The sequence below is a fragment of the Coenobita brevimanus genome, chromosome 72, assembly GCF_032717465.1.
Source record: "Coenobita brevimanus isolate Jiangsu-jjx chromosome 72, ASM3271746v2, whole genome shotgun sequence".
Classification (NCBI taxonomy): Eukaryota; Metazoa; Arthropoda; class Malacostraca; order Decapoda; family Coenobitidae; genus Coenobita; species Coenobita brevimanus.
This window is the reverse complement of record NC_137025.1, coordinates 13,841,068-13,859,942: the sequence shown is the minus strand read 5'-3', so window position 1 is coordinate 13,859,942 and position 18,875 is coordinate 13,841,068. Positions and strand designations below refer to the sequence as shown.

The window sequence follows — 18,875 nt, the reverse complement described above, 5'->3', positions numbered from 1 at the left end:
ACTTGTGTCCCTCCAACAATGTCCAAGCTTCACTTCCGTACGTTAGAGTTGGTATCACAATACTGTCATGTAGTAACTTTTTCACTTCCATGCTCACTTCCCTGTTTCTTATCACTGCTTTCAAGGAACCAGCAACATTTCTTCCCTGCTGTACCCTTTCAAGCACTTCACACTCCAAACCTCCATCCTTACTCATCACACTACCCAAATACTTAAACGTACTCACATTTTCCAATTCCTCACCATCTAACCTTGCTGTACATTCACTAACTTCACCTCTCTCAAAGACCATCACTTTACTCTTCCCTACATTCACCTTTAGGTTCCGTTTCTTACACACTCTCTCAAACTCATCCACCAAGCCTTGCAGCTCCCCTTCGTCTTCACTCAACAACACAGTATCATCTGCAAACAACAGTACAGGGAGTTTCCAAATACTATCCTCTCTCACCAGGGCCACTCCAACATCCACTACCCTACCTTGTACCTCTTTATTACCCCATCCATGTACAGATTGAACAACCATGGAGACATGACACATCCTTGTTTCAAACCAACTTTCAAAGAGAAAAATTCACTTAGTTCACCATCCACACGCACTGCAGCCTTCGCACCATCGTACATACTCTTCACAGCATTCAACAACTTCCCATCTACTCCATATATTCTTAACACTTTCCACAATCCTTGTCTATCCACCCTGTCATATGCTTTCTCCAAATCCATGAAAGCCGCATACAACTTCTTTCCCTTCTCCAGAAACTTTTCCACTAAAGATCTAAGAATGAATATCTGATCTACACAACCTCTTCCTTTCCTAAAGCCTCCCTGTTCTTCAACTAATTTCTCTGTTCTTTCTCTAACTCTGTCTATAAGTATCCTACCATACACTTTTCCTATTATACTAAGAAGACAAATGCCCTATGATTACCACACACTTTCTTCTCCCCTTTTCCTTTGTACAAGGGAATAATTATACCTGACTTCCAATCCTCCGGGACTCTACCTTCCTCCCAGGCCAATCTGCACATCTTCCACATCCATTCTACTACTATCTCTCCCCCATGCTTCAGCATTTCACCACACACTCCATCAATTCCTGGGGCTTTCCCCGATTTAACTTTCTTCATTGCTTCCACAACTTCTATCCTACTGATTTCTTCCTGTCTTCTCACCTCCCTCCTTCTCCCAGCCATTCCCCAGCCACTTATACTTGCATTACTTCCATCCTCTATGTTCAACAATTCCTTAAAGTGTTCTCTCCATCTGCTCACTTTTTCTCCCTTCTCCACTAATAATCTACCATTTTTATCTTTCACTCCCCTGCTAACTTCACTTCCACCCTGTCTTACTCTTTTCACTTCTCTCCAGAACATTTTCTTACAGTCCCTCCACTTTGCACTCAAATTCCTTCCAAATTCCTCATCCACTCTCCTCTTACTATTCCGTGAGTGCAAGCCCTGATACAATGGAAAAGTTGTCTATAAAATATAAAATTTAGTTTTCTTTGAATAAACAAGTTTTCTAAATTATTTTAGGGCAAACTACTCTTCACTGCCTCTCGCTCGGTTCACTGTAAGCGGCTAAGCGCCAATACAGAGAGGTCGTTGTTTCACGACACCCTGCCCACCGTCGTCAGTTACTCACTCTCGCAAACTAACTTTCCCCATAAATGACCCGATCTGACTCATTATCACACCCTAATACCCCTCGATCCTTCGTTCGTTTTTTTTTTTTTTTTTTTTTTTTTAAAGGTATTTTGACCGATTTTGAGACAAATTTGTCGCAAATGACTCCTACCTCTACAGGGTGTGAAGTCAGATACGAAATAAAACCAACTAAATAAAGTAGATTGAAATACGTCGCCTGAAGTCAGATCTATCTATCTATTGCCCGACGCCCTAATCCCGCAAAGGGTGGCCGCAGACAAAACGCCTCCAAGTCGCTGTCACCCACCATTTGACTACCCTCCTCCCAACTCACTCCCCCCTCCTTCATATACCTCTCAACTCCATCCCTCCACCTCATCCTCTGTTTACCCCTCCCTCTCCCTTCCCCCACCTCACCTACATACACCCTCTTAGTCAGTCCTTCATTCTCCATTCTCTCCACATGTCCAAACCACCTCAGTGTATTTCTCCTAATCTTCTCAACCACATCTACATCCACCCCACAACGTTCCTTCGCTTCTTCATTCGTCAACCTGTCCCTCCATGTCACTCCACATGCACCTCTCAAGTAACTCATTTCCACTCTTCACTTGTTCCCCTCTTGCAAGGTCCACGCCTCGCTTCCATACGCCAGGGTAGGGATCACAATACTATCATGCAGTGACTTCTTACCTTCCATACTCACCTCCCTATTTCTCATCACTGCTTTCAGTGAACTAACAACATTCCTTCCCTGCTGTACCCTTTCACGCACTTCATCCCCCAACGTTCCATCCTTACTCATCACACAACCCATGTATTTGAATGCACTCACATTCTCCATGTGACTTCATTCCTCTCAAACACCATAACTTTACTCTTGTTTATATTAACTTTCAGATTCATCTTCCTACACACTGTCCCAAATTCATTCACCAAACCTTGCATCTCCCATTCATCTTCACTCAACAATACTGTATCATCAGCAAACAGCAACACCGGAATCTTCCACATCTCACCCTCATTCATTAGAGCCACCCCCACATCCACTGCCCTACCTTGTACCTCCTTTACAACCCCATCCATGTATATATTAAATAGCCATGGAGACATCACACAACGCTGTTTCAGTCCCACATTTAAATCAAAGAACTCACTCAGCTCACCATCCACTCGCACCGTAGCCCTAACTCCTTCGTACATACTCCTCACAGCACTCAACAATTTCCCCTCCACTCCATATATTCTTAATACCTTCCACATACCTTGTCTATCTATTCTGTCATAAGCATTCTCCAGGTCCATGAAGGCAGCTTACACTTTCTTTCCCTTCTCTAGATACTTCTCCACTAAACATCTTAGAAAAAATATCTGATCTACATACCCTTTTCCCTTCCTAAATCCCCCTTGTTCTTCTCCAACTAGCTTCTCTGTCATATGCCTAACCCTATCAGTCAGATACGGAAGAAAATCCAAATCGATCGAAACATGTCAGAAAACCTACCGGTACTAGAATCGAACTTACAGTGCCCTAACTAACCCCATCATAACCAAACTAAACCTAAGCTTGTCCTAACTGGAGGGTGAAGCCCCCGCCAGGCCCCCACCCCCCGTATCATTAACCAACCCAAACTTAACCTAACCATGAAATTCACTCAAACCTTGAAAAGCAGCTTACCTTAGGAAGAAGGTGTAGTTTAGGCTTCTTAAGCCGCCTCGGCATCGCTGGGGATGGGAGGTATCGCTGGGTGAAGGTCGTCCGTCACGATCGGAGAAATTACTTAAGGGACGGTAGTGAAATCTCTATAAAGAAGCATTTGCGACGGAAATGCCATAGAAAAGACCCCCCCCCCCAATTTCGGGATATAACATCACACAACACACTTAAATAACCAACGGACGTGGAGGCAATGAAGAAAAATTAGGCCTAAACCCTTTGGTTTTACTTCTCTCCTCTCTAAGTACCATTGCGTATGTTTTTAACGCCATCCTGAGTCAACACTCCCTGCAGTACAATAGCTGCTGCTACACTTCAATTTTAGTTTTAATTAAAGGATTATAATCAAGGTCTCACCAAGAGGGTCGTGGCATAATTTGAACCTAAGCAAAGTGGAATCCTTAAGCATTCATATCAGCTACATAATTATATTCTAGAGCTAAAGTAAGCGATGCAGTCCTATATCCTAAAAGCAAAAGCAGCGTAAAATAATCACCAGTCACTGAACTCTCTTTCTCTCTCTCACACACACACACACACACACACACACACACGGACAACTAATTAGTAATGCTGCTGAATTACAATTACGTGGAAAATTTTATCTTGGAACGATATTGCAAAAAAGAAAAAAAAAGACATACGTCGGTGAAATGGTAGATTCTATAATTTATTTTATTTTATTATTATTATTATTATTTTTTTTTTTGGGGGGGGCAGGCAGGGGATGTAATTCGCACACAACACTGCCAGTCATGTGTGAGCATGGTTAAATGATGTTTAGGTAATATTGTACAGAATATAATATTAACGTTCTAGTGACATATGAACCATGCATATAATTAAGCCCCTGAAAGATGAGAACTACACTGAAAACTAGTAATATCCACTTTCCGTAATGGTCCCTCTGATGGGTGGAGTGCTATAGTCTCACCAATCTAAAACCAAGGTTTGGGTGGAGTCCAGCCGGGGATTTCCCGGCGTACAGCGTTGCCTTGTTTCCTATACTCTGATTGGGTAGTGGCTGACCTGACACCGTTAGAGTTCGTCCGCTCACACCTCGCCACCTGGCCTGACATGACTTCACCCACTTCTGTGTGTGTGTGTGTGTTTTTTTTGTGTGTGTGTAAAGACAAACTAATTTAAGTTATAAAAATAATTTAAGTTACCGGTATATATATAACAAAGTGAACAGTAGAAGCACGTGACAGAAGCTTAATCTCCCTCCAATGGATTAACTCCCAGTATGGGCCTGGATGTTGCCGCTCGTGAGTGTTTTAACTTATTTATTTCTATTAAGAAAATAGCATATGTTCTACTGATTCCTTCAAATTATATTATAAACGTAATTGTTACATTACTTACCCAACTTAGAACTACCGTGAAAGTCGGTAAAAGTAACTACATTTTTTTCAGCACCACTGTAAAATATGTATGCCACGTTTCTTTATTGATGTACAAGAGCCATATGCATTACAAGTTTACCTTCCTTTGATAAGCTAGAATACTTACGTTTATATTGTATTAGTATGTGTGTACCTATCTGTGATGCCTATTACATATTTAACAGAATCTACTCATCGCTCGTTTAGGAAGTATGGCATGGCTGCACCCAGCGCCAGACCCCACCCAAACCTTGGTTTTAGATTGGTGAGACTATAGGGGCTAGAGGCCAGGCTACCCTGGACCAGAACACATAAGGGTAGATGGCAGGACTGTGGCACTGGTCGTACTGCACAATGAAAAAATAAAAATCCAGTTGCATCCTCCTAAGAAACAACATTCTTGCCATCTACTGTACAAGTATTTCTAACCTTATTCAGCAAAGACCCCTTCTCCAAGCCCACACAACTTCATTTCACATCACTCTCCACGAACCTGCATCAAGTCTCGCGCAAACCACCACTCACCACAAGCACCGTCGTGAACCATAGTGACGGTCGGACTGGTGGGGTCCGCCTCCTGTTTCTTGCAGCTCTCCGCCTCCAGGATGCACAAGTTGTTGTAGGTGACGCCGTCAGAGCCGCACACGGGGGTGTATATCTTGGTGCACTCCTCGCGGCACCGGGACCTGGATGGGCGACTGTCGGGGGTGGGTGACGTAGGTCTGGTTGCTGGGAAGGAAGGGGAGTCTGTTTCAGAAAATATGGTTGAGGGAGGGGGCGTTTGGCTGAAATAAGCGGAAGGAGGATTTCGTTGAGATAATATGACTAAGGGAAGGGGCATTTAGTTGCGATAATATGACTTAGGGCAAGGTTGAGATAATATATCTGAGAAAATGGGAATTTGATTGAGATCATGTGGTTGAGGGCAAGGGAATTTGGCTGAGAAAACGTGATTGAGAAAAAGGGCGTTGGTTGAGATAATCATTAAGACTAATTGGACGAGGATTTGGCTGGGATGATAAGAATGAAAACTTTTCTAGTTCTCGTGTGAGGGTTACTGGTTTCATTCTAAGAATATAACTGATAATGATAAGAAGTTTTAGTGACTTATTATGTTTTGGTTTGGTCTCTATCTCTCTCTCCTTGAAGTAATAGTCATAAGGGGTGCCAAACATGGGTGGGCGCCAAATGACAAGCGAAATGTTTTACTTTACCTCAATCACATCTATTTCCTGCATCCAGTAACTTCCATAACTCCCCTCCCTCACTTCCCCCTCCCTCTCCTTAACTTCTCGCTCATTACTCCCTCCCTCTCCATAACTCCTCCCTCCCTCTCCCTAACTTCTCCCTCCCTCTTCCTTGTCTCCAGCTTCTCCTTCACATCTTCCCTTCTCCCCATGCCTGCCATCCTTTCTTCCCCTCACATTTCCATAATTTCCAAGAACCCTCCATCACCTCTCTCTCCCTCACTCCCCTCTTCCCCAGCACCTCCACACCATACCTCCCTCATTACCCTTCCCTTTTCCCCAACACCCCCATCCCATCCCTCCCTCATTCTCATTCCCTCCCCCCCAACCTCTAAATCTCCCTTCTCCATTGTTTCTCCTTCCTTTTTTCAACAGCATTTCCTTCCTTCCCTCCCTCATTCCTCTTTCCTCCCCGCACTTCTCTCTCCCCCTTCCCCAGTCCCTCCATCACTTGCCTCCTTCATTCCTCCCCCTTTATCCCCAGCCTCTCCCTCGGTTTCCTCCATCCTCCCAAATCTCTCCATCACCCCCCTCACCTTCCCGCGGACCATCCATACCTTGATTCACTTCCTCTTCCACATTTCCCCAGTCCTTGCATCACGCCCCTCCCTCACCCAGCCAACCCTTCCCAAGCCCTCTGATATTTTTTTCTATTAACTATTTAGCCCTACGACACCTTTGCTATTTTATTATTGCTATCTCAAACACTTTTAATAGTTTTGGAGAGCCTTTGCGACCTGGAAAGTTTAGAAAATTGCTTTAGATAACTGTTACAAACAAAATAATGAGGAAAATGCAAGAAAATGAATACGTGGTGTGTGCGTGATGTATGCTCTGCCTTCAAATGACCGTGGACCCACACCATCATTTGTTTATTCGTTTAGGAACATAGCATAATAATAAAAAAAACACACACGAATCCTCGTTATAAAAAAGTTCCTAGTTTTGCGGCAATGTCGGCTGCTGCTTGGCACATATCACGCCAGCCAAGACCCACTGGATCACCCTGAGGTAACTAAATACCCCAGATAAAATGCACTCTTATCTCATCCTAGGCTAGTCCCCCTCCCCTCCCGTACCGTACACTACTCATACCGTCCCCCTTCCCCTCCCCTACTGTACCCTACTTATCCCCTCCCCTTCCCATTACTCACTGCAGGGCCCGTCATGCCGCTTGTGTAGACCTTCGTCGTTCCGGCAGATCACCCTCCGTAGGACACATTCATTCCTGTACGACTTGCCATCGCTCGCACACACCGGCCGGAAGGTGTCGTCGCACTCCGGGGGGCAGGTGCGTCCCGCTGTGGGGGGGAGGAGGGACAGTGCTGGGGAGGGGGAGGCAGAGTCTTGAGCCCTGGGGCCGTCTGTAGGGCGTGGGGAAGGGGGAATGTGTGTGGAATTGAACATGATGTGGTGATGGGGAGGCGTTGGTTGTGGTGAGGAGGGTTATGATGAGGAATGAGGAGATGGAGATACGTTTTGAGGGGATTGTGTAAAGGGAGGAGAGAGTGATTTAGGGATTATTTAGGTGGGAAGATTGGGTTATGAGGTTTTGGTACAGGGAGGTCATTGAGGTTATGAGGAAGAGGAAAGGGAAAATAAGGTGGGGAGGGGGACAGCCAACGGGGAAGGGGTGGTACAGTATGGTGATGGAAGGGGGAGAGATGTGGTGTTGTGGAAGAAAGGGGGATGTTAGTGGATTCGTGAGGGAGTGTGTAAAGAGTGTGGTTACGGGGAAGGGATAAGTCAGAATGGTGAGGAGTGGGGAAGTGTAAAAATGGAAAGGGGAGAAGGGTATGGTAGTGACGAAGATTTAGGGAGCGGTTAGGGTGGGGAAGTGTGTTAAATGGGAGTGCGAGATTAGGGAAGGGGTGATTATGGTGGTGATGGAAGGGGGGTAGAGTTGTTATGGTGGCAGGAGGGGTTACGGTGGGATGGTTGTAGGAAGGGTAAGTTATGGTTGAGAGAGTTAGGGTTACGATGGAGGAAGGGATGGTTTCATGAGAAGTTCAGTTAGGGTTATGGTGATGTGGTAGGTATGGCGTAAGGGTGGGTGGGGATTATGGTAGGGCAGTGTGGTGGTGTGGTAGTTATGGCGTAGGGGGGGGTTATGGTAGGGCAGTGTGGTGATGTGGTAGTTATGGTGTAGGGGAAGTTATGGTAGGGCAGTGTGGTGGTGTGGTAGGTATGGCGTACGGAGGGGGGGGGGGGTTATGGTAGCGTAATGTGGTAGCGGTGGCAGGAGGGGGGGGGGGAAGCAAGCAGGGAAGCAGAACACACGCCATTAGTGAAAAAACTCAACATGGCGGAAGGTGAAGTGTCTGTGGGGGAAAAAAACAGTACGTACAAAGCCCAATAATTAACAAGGCATGTGTAGCAATGAAAAGCACAATAAAATCCAAGCTTTTGTGTGCTCAGTATATACAACAAAAAAATACATTCTAAGCTCTTGTATTAATCAAACGCAAAGTGAAATTCAAGCTTTTGTGTGCTCAATATATACAGCAAAAAATACATTCTAAGCTCTTGTACTCATCAAAGGCACAGTGAAATCCAAGCTTTTGTATTTACAGTATATACAGCAAAATATATTCCAAGGTTTTGCATTCGTATAAAGTATGAATATTGATCTTTTTATCTATATACAGTGACATATATTCGAAGCCTTAGCATCCACAGCAAAACAGTCACAAGCTTAGCAACACTCAGAGAAGAGATATATATACAAAAATGCGATGCTATGGAGTAACACGAGGCACAGATAGATGGAAAGTCAGATAAAGGCAGTTTATGACAGGAAGAGGCAAAATCTAAAGACACACGGGAATTACTGTACACATTACGTCCAGATGGGGACCCTTCTTCTAAGTGGCACAGGAGGCTCGATAGCACCTGTTCATTAGAGATTTATTTTGCCTATGACACCTCACTATTCTCTCGTATGTTCCTTGTATCGCTTTAATATCGACACAGTTTGAATCAGAAACAAACTAGAGGATATTCTGGTGGAAATAAGTAGAATAAATAGCAAGGAAAATGTGTTAAGAAATCTCCAGAGGCACTGAGACCACGCTCCCCAGCCTGATCCCCACAAAGATGAAGGCCAGGAAGAGACGCGAGAGCAAGATATTTTCGTAGTAGTAGTAGTAGTAGTAACAGTAGCAGCAGCAGCAGGTAGTAGTAGTGGCCTCAGGTTAATCTGAAATGTGAACCCAGTTGACTGCAGGCTTAAGCTGTCCTCCTGCAGTCCACCATCCACCTTTTGGGGGGACAGAGAGGGGGGCGAGGGACGTTTGTATAACCATGCAGCTCCACAGTCTAGTTATATTAGTGCCAACACACGAAGGCGTCCCTCACCAGAACAAGACAGACAGAAGACACAGGACACGCGAGAGTTACTGGGATACAAACAGAGGTGAAAATTCAGTGATTCAGACATACACAATATGAAGCAAGTGATCAATAAACTCATTCAGACGTAAAAACATCAGACTATTGATATATGCAAGAACGTAAAGTTAACTATTGATACTGATATGGATATTATACATACATACATACAGGTGAGTGGATAGACGCGTAAAAAAAAAAATGCTGAAGAAATATATACAGGTAAATGCACAACGAAGAGCTGGAACAGTGTCGTAAATACGTGAGTAAAATTATAGCTAAAGAAAAAAATAACAAGAAGCATAACTGAAGAGCTGAAAATAATAATAATAATAAAAAAAATTAAAGACGCACAATAGAGCTGAAAATGATGCCAGAGAAAATCAAGCATGCACAAATGGACACTGCAACAGAGTAAACACGAGCGTAAAGACAGACGAAAAAGAAAGCAAACGATACACAAATGAAGAGCTAGAAAAGGAGACACGTTCATAAAAAATAAAAAGTTGAAGAAATACGAAGATGCAAGAGCTAAAGAGAACAGGAGATACATGCGATAAAAGAGGAAAAAGGAAAAAAAAAAGGATCAAAGAGAAAAAAAAAAAGCACAACTGTCCACCTAAAGCAAAGCAGGTGATATTAAAAGAAATTCGAACAAGTGACGAGCGACGAGTGGAAGAGTTCGGCATGCCTCCCAGTGGGCCGTATGCTAGGTGGCTGACGAGGCTGGGTAACACCAATTCCTTAGCGATTTGCTATACATGCTGCTCCTCGGATATGCTCCCGTATATTACTGATGTAACCCGTGTTGATAATTAACCGATATAAATAACATAAAAGAGGACAATGAGGTGCAGTGAGCAGAATAAATCGCCAAGGAAGAGGTGCTACGGAATCTCACAAATGCCAGTTAGAGGACGACCCTCACAGTGCCTCCCCCAGCCTACCTTGGGCCACCGCAGCGTTAAAGATCCGTCTCAGCATTTTCATTGTTTTCCACCGACCTATGAGGAAGATCCAGAAGTCAAACGTGGGCCGAGGTCAAGGGACAAGCTCAGGTCAGGTCAAAGGTTATGTTGTGTGCTCAGTTGCCCCAGAAAAAAACTTACGAAATATTTTCTGAGACAAGAAAGATGTGAAGGAAGGAGAAGGAACGGTTTCGGCCATAATTAGTGGTCCACCTGAGGACGAATAATACCAAGACAGCGAGCAATGACTTTCGAAGCCCACTAATTAGTTCTTAGATGTCCAACATACTTTTCACACTGTTACCTGAGAGTTTCATAATTCTTCGACTACGAAGTGGATCATCCCTTGTCTCTTGCTGTGTCTACAAAAACAAATCTTAGACACGAGAGAAAAAAAGTACTCCAATGTATTCTGTACATTTTACCCCTCATTAGTTTCACCACAAATATGTTTCTGGTTAAACATTAAGCATAAATTTTAGTAAAATGGGTATTTCGTTTTGGAGTAACTTTCCAGATCAGATTCAATTTTCGGGTCATAAGATTCCAAAGCAGATCAGTATAAATTTTCAGATCACACCATAATTTCAGGTTGAGAAATAAGCACAGATTAAAACTGTCATAAACTTGAAACCACTCAGAGAGCGCATACCTCCGCCAATGCCATTAAAAAGGATCCTGATCTGTGGAGATATTATGTGGAATACAAAGGATCCGGATCCACCCCCAAATTTAATCAATTCTTTCTTGGCCCATGGCCCACCCTTCCACAAAATTTAATTGAAATTTATTGAGAAGTTTTGGAGATATCGTGTGGACAAACAGGCAGACAAACATAGGTGAATACATAATTTCCTCCAACCTCGCTGGCGGTGGTAAATATAAGCACATCTGTGACCTGACCTGAGCCTGTATATATCTTAACGAAGGAACTGTCAACAAACCTTTGGTTATAACAGTGCCAATACCACTTATTATATACATACATAAATACATGTAACCGATTAGTTTTCGAGAAATAAAAAAAATGTTCAGTGCTGATCAAAACAAAAGACATCTGAGTATAACTGTAAGATAAGTTTAATAACCTTCACTAAAAGCATTGATAGAAGCACTATAGCAAAGCGGCAGCAAAGAATGCCAACTTTACGCACTACAGCTACACCGACTAACCCATAAAGCCCAGTCACCTCACCTGCCACTCATTAACCATGTACAGTCTACGTCAGCAGTTGCCGTGAGAAAATTCTCAACACCAAATCTAATTTCTAATTAATAAACAATACCTACCCGGAAAGCTGAATGGATTTTATAACTGCATATATATATAAATAAATAAATAAATATATATATATATATATATATATATATATATATATATATATAATGTAGTTTGGAAGGTCATTCCTGAAAAGGAATTCTGTCTTGATCTCACAATAAGGTGAAGAGTTCATAAGGAAAATAGACTGTATTAACAGATTTTATTTCTTCTAAAAGGAATGAAGGACCTCAATTGTACAGCTTTGGTGAATAGTTCACACATAACTGTTAAAAAATTTAACGATGCTTTGCCGAACTAACCTGCAGTATTCAAGATGGTTTTGAAACCCACACTCGCCAAAGGGAATTACTGACTTTGACTGTACAATACTACACTCACTCCTGAAGCAACATCTGGTACCTGAATAAACCACGAAGAGGCTACATTGGAATCTTAAATACATTTTACAGAAGTGTTTGAGTAAAAGAAACACATGCAAATTTCTGCTCACAAATCCTCACGCACCAACTTAACACATAATGCCAACACCAGGTTTCACTTAACTCTGCATACTGTACGTTCCTCAGAAAAATCGATAACAATCTGCGTGCGTGCGTGTGTGTGTGTGTGTGTGTGTGTGTGTGTGTGTGTGTGTGTGTGTGTGTGTGTGTGTGTGTGTGTGTGTGTGTGTGTGTAAAAAGATGCGGTTACAAGTTTCTGGTAGTGAGCGATGGTGGTGGTTGTAGTAGGCACTTGTGATGGTGGTGGTGGTTGTGAGTTGTGGTGGTGCTTGATGTAGTAGTGAGTAATAAAGATTGTTTGTGGTAAAAGAAATGGTGGTGGTGGTAGGGGGGAATGTTTGTGTAGTGGGTGCTTGTGGTAGTGAGTGGTGGTTGTGAAGGTGATAGTGGTAAGGTGAGGATGCTGAGGTTGCTGTGATAAAAATAACTCACACCATGTACAGGAAACCATTACACACACACACACACACACACACACACACACACACACACACACACACAGAAATAGCATACAAACAGTGAGGGTTTTCACTTACATTAATTTAACATTCATTAATCACATCTTTCATACTGACAGACGATTTTATTCAGCTTAGAAGAGCTCCCTGCCACTGAAGAGGTCAAAGAAAGAATCGCATAACTAAAATCAAAGAAATCTGCAGCTGAACATTGATGAATATTCAGTTTAACATATGGTCCACAGTTTCAATCCGATGACGTATTTTTCTACTTATTTTTTATCTTCAGACGGCTCTATTCAACCTGCGGCTGGCCTCGTGAAGGGGTTAATGAAGGCTTTATATAACTCCCCCATTTCGAGACAGGTGCCCTCAGGTGAATAAACGGGCTTGGCGGTGGCAAGAATAAAAATATATAAGCTTAAGCGCATTCTAAATTCCCCGTCCCTCTGGTGAATGCTGTCTGTAAAGTGGCATGCAGGATAATTACATCTACTGCTGGCGATGGTTTACTAAATGATCATCAGAAACTAGCGGTTCCCAAACACCTAAGCCCCTTTTGTTTTTATGTCTTTATCAGGAGGACGTCGTTCATAATTCACTATTGTTGTTACAGGACGATTTTATTCACCCAAAGAGACGACTGTCAAACTGTAGGTGTGCATGGTGACTCTCCAACCCCTTCACTACGAGAGGCACAGTCCCCAGCAAAAGTCCTGTTCCTCCTAATGACCTTCAGTAACCCAGAACATCACATTATTTTGGGTAAAGTTGCATGTGACCACTAGTGTTTATTTGGTGAATTACACAGTTACTTTCAAATGACTGCTAACTTTAACAACTAAACTTATTTCATGTTAACAGCTACCGAGAAGAACGAAGAGGAACTGATATTTTCCCGACAACTGTACCATCAACGTTAAATCACATCGCTAGAGAGGCAGAAAGAATAACACCAAAAAGACTCAACTATTTTCAAGACGCTGAGGATACGATCTTCAGTTAGCTATTACTTACGGCCACCAGCCCCTGTCATTAGGCCTGCTGGGTTACACGGACCACAGTGGAAAGCCCGCCCCTCAACCCGGAGTCATAGCCACAAAAAATCTGAGCCAATTTTTTACGTTACACATTTCTCTGTGGCGGTTCACTGGGGCTAGAGATCAGACTGTTTGTATTCTCTCTCTCTCTCTCTCTCACTCTCTCTCTCCTCTCTCTCTCTCTCTCTGCGAGGAAAGAGATTAAGAGAATGATAATGGATTTTACTCGATAATAGTCTCCCTATATTTTCATGCGCTACTTAGTTTTGTGAGTGAGAGTAAAACCATAACTCAATGATCTTAAAAGGAAGTTAATCTCAAGAAAGTTTATGAACAGAGCCTTGGTTTGTGTCTCAGCTCACCTCCCCGTCCCCACCACGTCACGCAGGAACCAGGCACCACTCCACGCCGCACTCCCTCAACCATTAGACTGAAACACACACACACACACACACACACACACACACACACACACACACACACACACACACACACACACACACACACACACATACACACACACAAAGAGTCTGAGCAGGATTTTCTACATTTTTTTTTTAATTAAGACATTTCAGATTATAATGGCAGCAGGCACCAGAAACGCCCGGTGAAAGACGCGTAAATCAGGAACACGAACGCTTTCCACTTTCACATGATGCGTACGTATTTACCACGTTCTAAACAAGGCAATGGCAAATGAACCGAATGTATCAGCCTTGGACACATAATTAGGCGGGGCTGTGGACTGAGGAGGCAGGGAAATACGACTGTGATTCCGATGTTAGTCCTCCAGTATGCTCTATACTCTTTTTACTTTAACTTGGCCTAAAACTGCCACCTCTCCGCCTTAAATGCCCAGTTGTTCCAATAGATGATGCCAGTCAAGAGGAAGTGCTGTGGAAAGGATGCAGAGTAGTGCTGTCTTCTTCTGCTACTGAGCTACGTGTAATAAGCTGCAAAACACCGAAAATCTGAGCCAAGTTAGAGAAAAAGGAGTATAGTGGTTGTGTGATGGGTAGGCCTTGTTCGTTTAGGAGAAAGACATATGGTTACTTGATAATTAAAATGAGACAGGCATCAGAGGGGAACAACTCATGGCCGGAAATAGTAAGAAGAAAGCAACAGGACCAACTCATGGCCGGAAATAGTAAGAAGAAAGCAACAGGACCTACAAGTTTTCCGCGATTTGTTTTGCCTCTGCCTCTGACCTCGTCTCATGGACAGTGTAGTCAGGCATCGCGATTAAAACCAGACCTTGACGAAACGCACCTTTAGTTTTTTTCCCTTCGTAAAAAAAAAAGAAAGAAAGAAAAGGAAAAAAGAAAGAATAGTAAAATGAAAGCAAAGGTAAAAGGATAAAAGAAAGAGAAAATGAAACAAAAGGAAAAAATGGAAGTGGGTGTGACTGGTGGGGATGCCTCCGCCACCCCCTCCAACACAGCCGCCTGGAACTGTCACGCCACGCCCCTTCTCTTGACTCCCCCTCGTCCCTTGTGACCACGCTCACCATGGACTGACTCTGATGCCCGTGGCAGCAGTGAATGTAAGGCACTGCAGGTTCAGTTGTATCGTTAAGGTCCTATTCATTCATAACTGGGAACCAGTAACAAACATCGACTGTTGTGGGTCACGTTCTCGAGGAAGACTAGGACTTGGCAAGAACTGATTATCTGTCATAACGACCCGTGTGTGCCGTCAACAGAAATAAATCCCCATAAATCCCCTTGTATGCAGTCAACTGGGATACATTTAAGGCTTCTTCTTTAGTGATTTACTGCAGCTCTGTTCTAATGCAGTACTTTGTTGCTCTTCGTAATCGCGATGCTCTCCATCGTTTTAGTTTGGACGCTTTCCTTAACTTAATAAAATTATTTGACGAGTCGCTAATGTATAACAAAGCGTCTGTGCTGTCCTTGAGAGGGTAACATTAATTTTGTGCCAGTATATCACGTACAACAAAACTGATGAAACAAACATTACAACCATGTAAAAGGACCTTTTTATGTCGTATTCACAATCCGCAGTATGACTATATAAAAGTCGCGGGCACGACTCTGAGGTCATTATCGTACCCTTGCAACTATGATTCAAATGTGCATCCAATTTCTTATCATATTATACACCGATCATAAGATTATGCACGCATACATTATACACGAATATTATTATACATGAAAACATTATACACGAATCACATGCGTCTCATTTTATACACGAAATCAGATGCACTTTCGAATGGTAGGTTGCCAAATCACGAAAATAACCTCAGAGTCGCGCGCCGCGACTATAAAATGTTCAATGTGGCACAACTAAAACAAGAACAGTCAGGAGAATGATTCTAGTGGCATGCAGGGATGGATGTTGATGTTCCTGGTAGTTCATTCACTACTGTGACTACTATGTTTTCCTCACTCAGATTTAGTTTTTATACGATTTTAACTGCAGTTGTTTTATACAGTTTTATGGTGTGCGCTTGGCGTTTTATGTGGATTTTAACATTTGATGACAACTTTATATATATATATATAAGTATATATCTACTTTTACTCCTGTACTGCGGCAATGACCTTTGTTGTTACGCTGTCATGTTCTTTTTCGTGTAGCCAGATAATCAGTCATTATCACCACCAGATGATTATATTTAGCTCCGGAAACGTCTCTCTCTGTGACAGGTGGTGGCGACCATCATCCACTCACTTGATGTAGCCTAGTGCTGCCTACTTCTCCCTCACCTTTATCATTCTTATTCTGTGTCTGCCCTCCTCTTTTCTTTTTTCTCCCATCCTTCCTGTCACTTTTTGTTACCCTCTTTCCTCTTCAGGTGTTTTACACTGAGTGACAAGCCTAATGGTTTCCTGTAAGCCAGGAAACCATTTTACAGCTCTGGGTAATAACCATATAACGAACCCATACATGTTCCCTACGTTTCAACAAATGGGTTGGTGGGCGGTTATTGCCCCTCCCCTTAAAACAACAAACTTAAAGACAAACGGTCACTCCTAACGGGATTATGACGCCTGGCTAAGACAGACAAACAGAAAGTCTCTCTTGGTGAAGGGGTTGAAGGATCTCCAGTAACCCTTATAGCACAATGAAATATTCCCTATTTTTTATTGCTACGTCCGATTTTTTACTGTTTTAGTTTATTCTTCCTACTTTAATATGATGAGCTTTATCTTTGTATATTACCTCACGTGGTGGCGCCGGTATAACTGGGAGGCGTCACTGCCCAGGTATACACACGCCCCTCAGTTCCCTCCCTGCCCCCTAAACGAAGGATGGTGGACTGCTGGAGGAGGTGAACTTCATCTTGCAGTTCACTTAGTTCACATTTCAGATGAACCTTGGGCTACAATGACGACAACAACAAAAACAACAGCAGCAACCATCACCAACAACTACTACTACTACTACTACTACTACTACTACTACTACCACCACCACCACCACCACTCCAGACGCTTACAATCAGCTTAGGGTGTACTTTTCGAACTGCAGGGTATTGATAACCTTCATGACGTCTTCTGACCGAGAGGGGTGTCTCAGCTAAAAGAAACAGAATCGTCTGGCAGCATCAGGAATATATTACACAAGGACGTTTCCGTAGTAGTATAAATATTTGTAGTAGTAGTAATAGTAGTAATAGTAGTGGTGCTGGTGCTGGTGGTGGTCGCAATACCAGGCCCAAACGAACGCAAAATCATCGGACTGTTTACCCTTCTCCTGCAGTCACATCCTCCTTTTCTTGCGAGGGGTTATAGGGAGGGAGCTGAGGGGCGTTTGTATAACCAGGCGTTGGAGCCACCTAATCATATCGGTGCCACCACGTGAAGGCGTCCCCTCTCTCAGCAGCTAAATATTCACATTAAATAAATTTGTAACTGAACCAACCGGCACGTTCTGAACCCCCGAAATGACATAAATGAACCCCGGGATAAGAAAAGAACCACAACACTATGCGGGCAGTAACTACGTGCTCGTGGTGAAGGGCTGTAAGTGTGTATGCCGGCCAGAGGGTTGACGGTGTACAGGAAGTGACGTAACACGGACGTCTGTGGCTTTAGTGTTTCCAGATTCACAAACGTACGATGACCTCCCCGTCGTAAGTGTGGCTTGTTTTCGTTGGAAAGACAAGGAAAAGAGAGTGGAGGGTCTTGCCTTCTCTCTTGTTCTTCCTGGAATAAACAAGAATGTGGAAACTTCACACGTCTCTTGTTCTTCCTGGAATAAACAAGCGTGCAGACGCTTCCTGCTTGTCTTGTTCTTCCTGAAATAAACAAAGGTGCAGAAGCTTGCCACGTTTCATGTTCTTCCTGGAATAAACAAGATTACAGAAATTTCCGACGTCTCTCGTTCTTCCTGGAAAAAACAAAAGTACAGAAGCTTCCCAAGTCTTCCAGGAAAGAAAAAAAGGTAAAATCTTCTCTGTTCAGTGTTCTTCCTGGACAAACACGTCACAGCTGCGAGAGGGGACTAACAGAAACCTCTTACGTATTAACTGGCCGGACTTCTCCACAACGGGTGTGTAACTTAAACTTTTCACTATGATCTATTGCATTTAACTTTTCCACTTCCAGACGGGTGCTGGAAAGGGATGCCTGCTTGTCGTGGCACCGATGTAACCAGGCGGATCAACTGCCTGGTTATACAAGCGTCCCTCACCTACATCCCTATCCCCCAAGCGGAGTATGGTGGAGGCCTGGAGGGCAACTTCATCCTGCAGTTCACTAGGTTCACGTTTCAGCTTAGAGTTACAAGGACAACCACTACCTCCAGGCAAAGTTACCCAGCTTAGGAATGATCTCTGGCTGGGAGGATGTATACAGAGCCTTCATCTGATGTTTCCAGTTCCAATGTCTCCCCATACCTGAATAAAGTTGTCTGAAGCTGGCAAGAAAAATGTTATCGTACTGAGAGAGAGAGAGAGAGAGAGAGAGAGAGAGAGAGAGAGAATCAGTGACTTTTTTTTTTCCACATTACGAAAACTAGAGGGGCACTCAAAGAGCGCATACCTTCGTCAATGCTGGACCCGAATCCGGATCCGCCCCCAAAGTTAATAAATTCTTTCTTGGCCAATGGCCCACCCTTCCACAAAATTTCATTGGAATTCACTGAGAACTTTTGGATATATGGTGTGAACAAACAAACAAATAATTTCGGATCACAACCAAAATCTAATCGATCGTTCCTTGGGCCATACCCTACTCCTCGAAAATATTTCATGAAAATCCGTTCATAA

The 18,875-nt window shown here is 43.3% G+C and overlaps 1 protein-coding gene across 4 annotated transcripts in view; it reads right to left on the bottom strand.

Moving 5' to 3' along the window:
• The window catches only part of LOC145407026 (serine protease inhibitor dipetalogastin-like), a 48,700-nt gene that overhangs the window by 14,815 nt on the left and 15,010 nt on the right, over positions 1-18,875 (bottom strand). For 3 of the 4 annotated variants that reach the window (XM_080278042.1, XM_080278045.1, XM_080278044.1), the window contains exons 2-4: positions 10,336-10,392; positions 7,153-7,299; positions 5,277-5,480 (exon numbers count right to left, since the gene is read on the bottom strand). In XM_080278042.1, coding sequence (XP_080134168.1) covers positions 5,277-5,480; positions 7,153-7,299; positions 10,336-10,392 — 408 coding nt within the window. The remainder of the gene's footprint in view (positions 1-5,276; positions 5,481-7,152; positions 7,300-10,335; positions 10,393-18,875) is intronic. The other variant, XM_080278043.1, reaches the window with a different exon arrangement.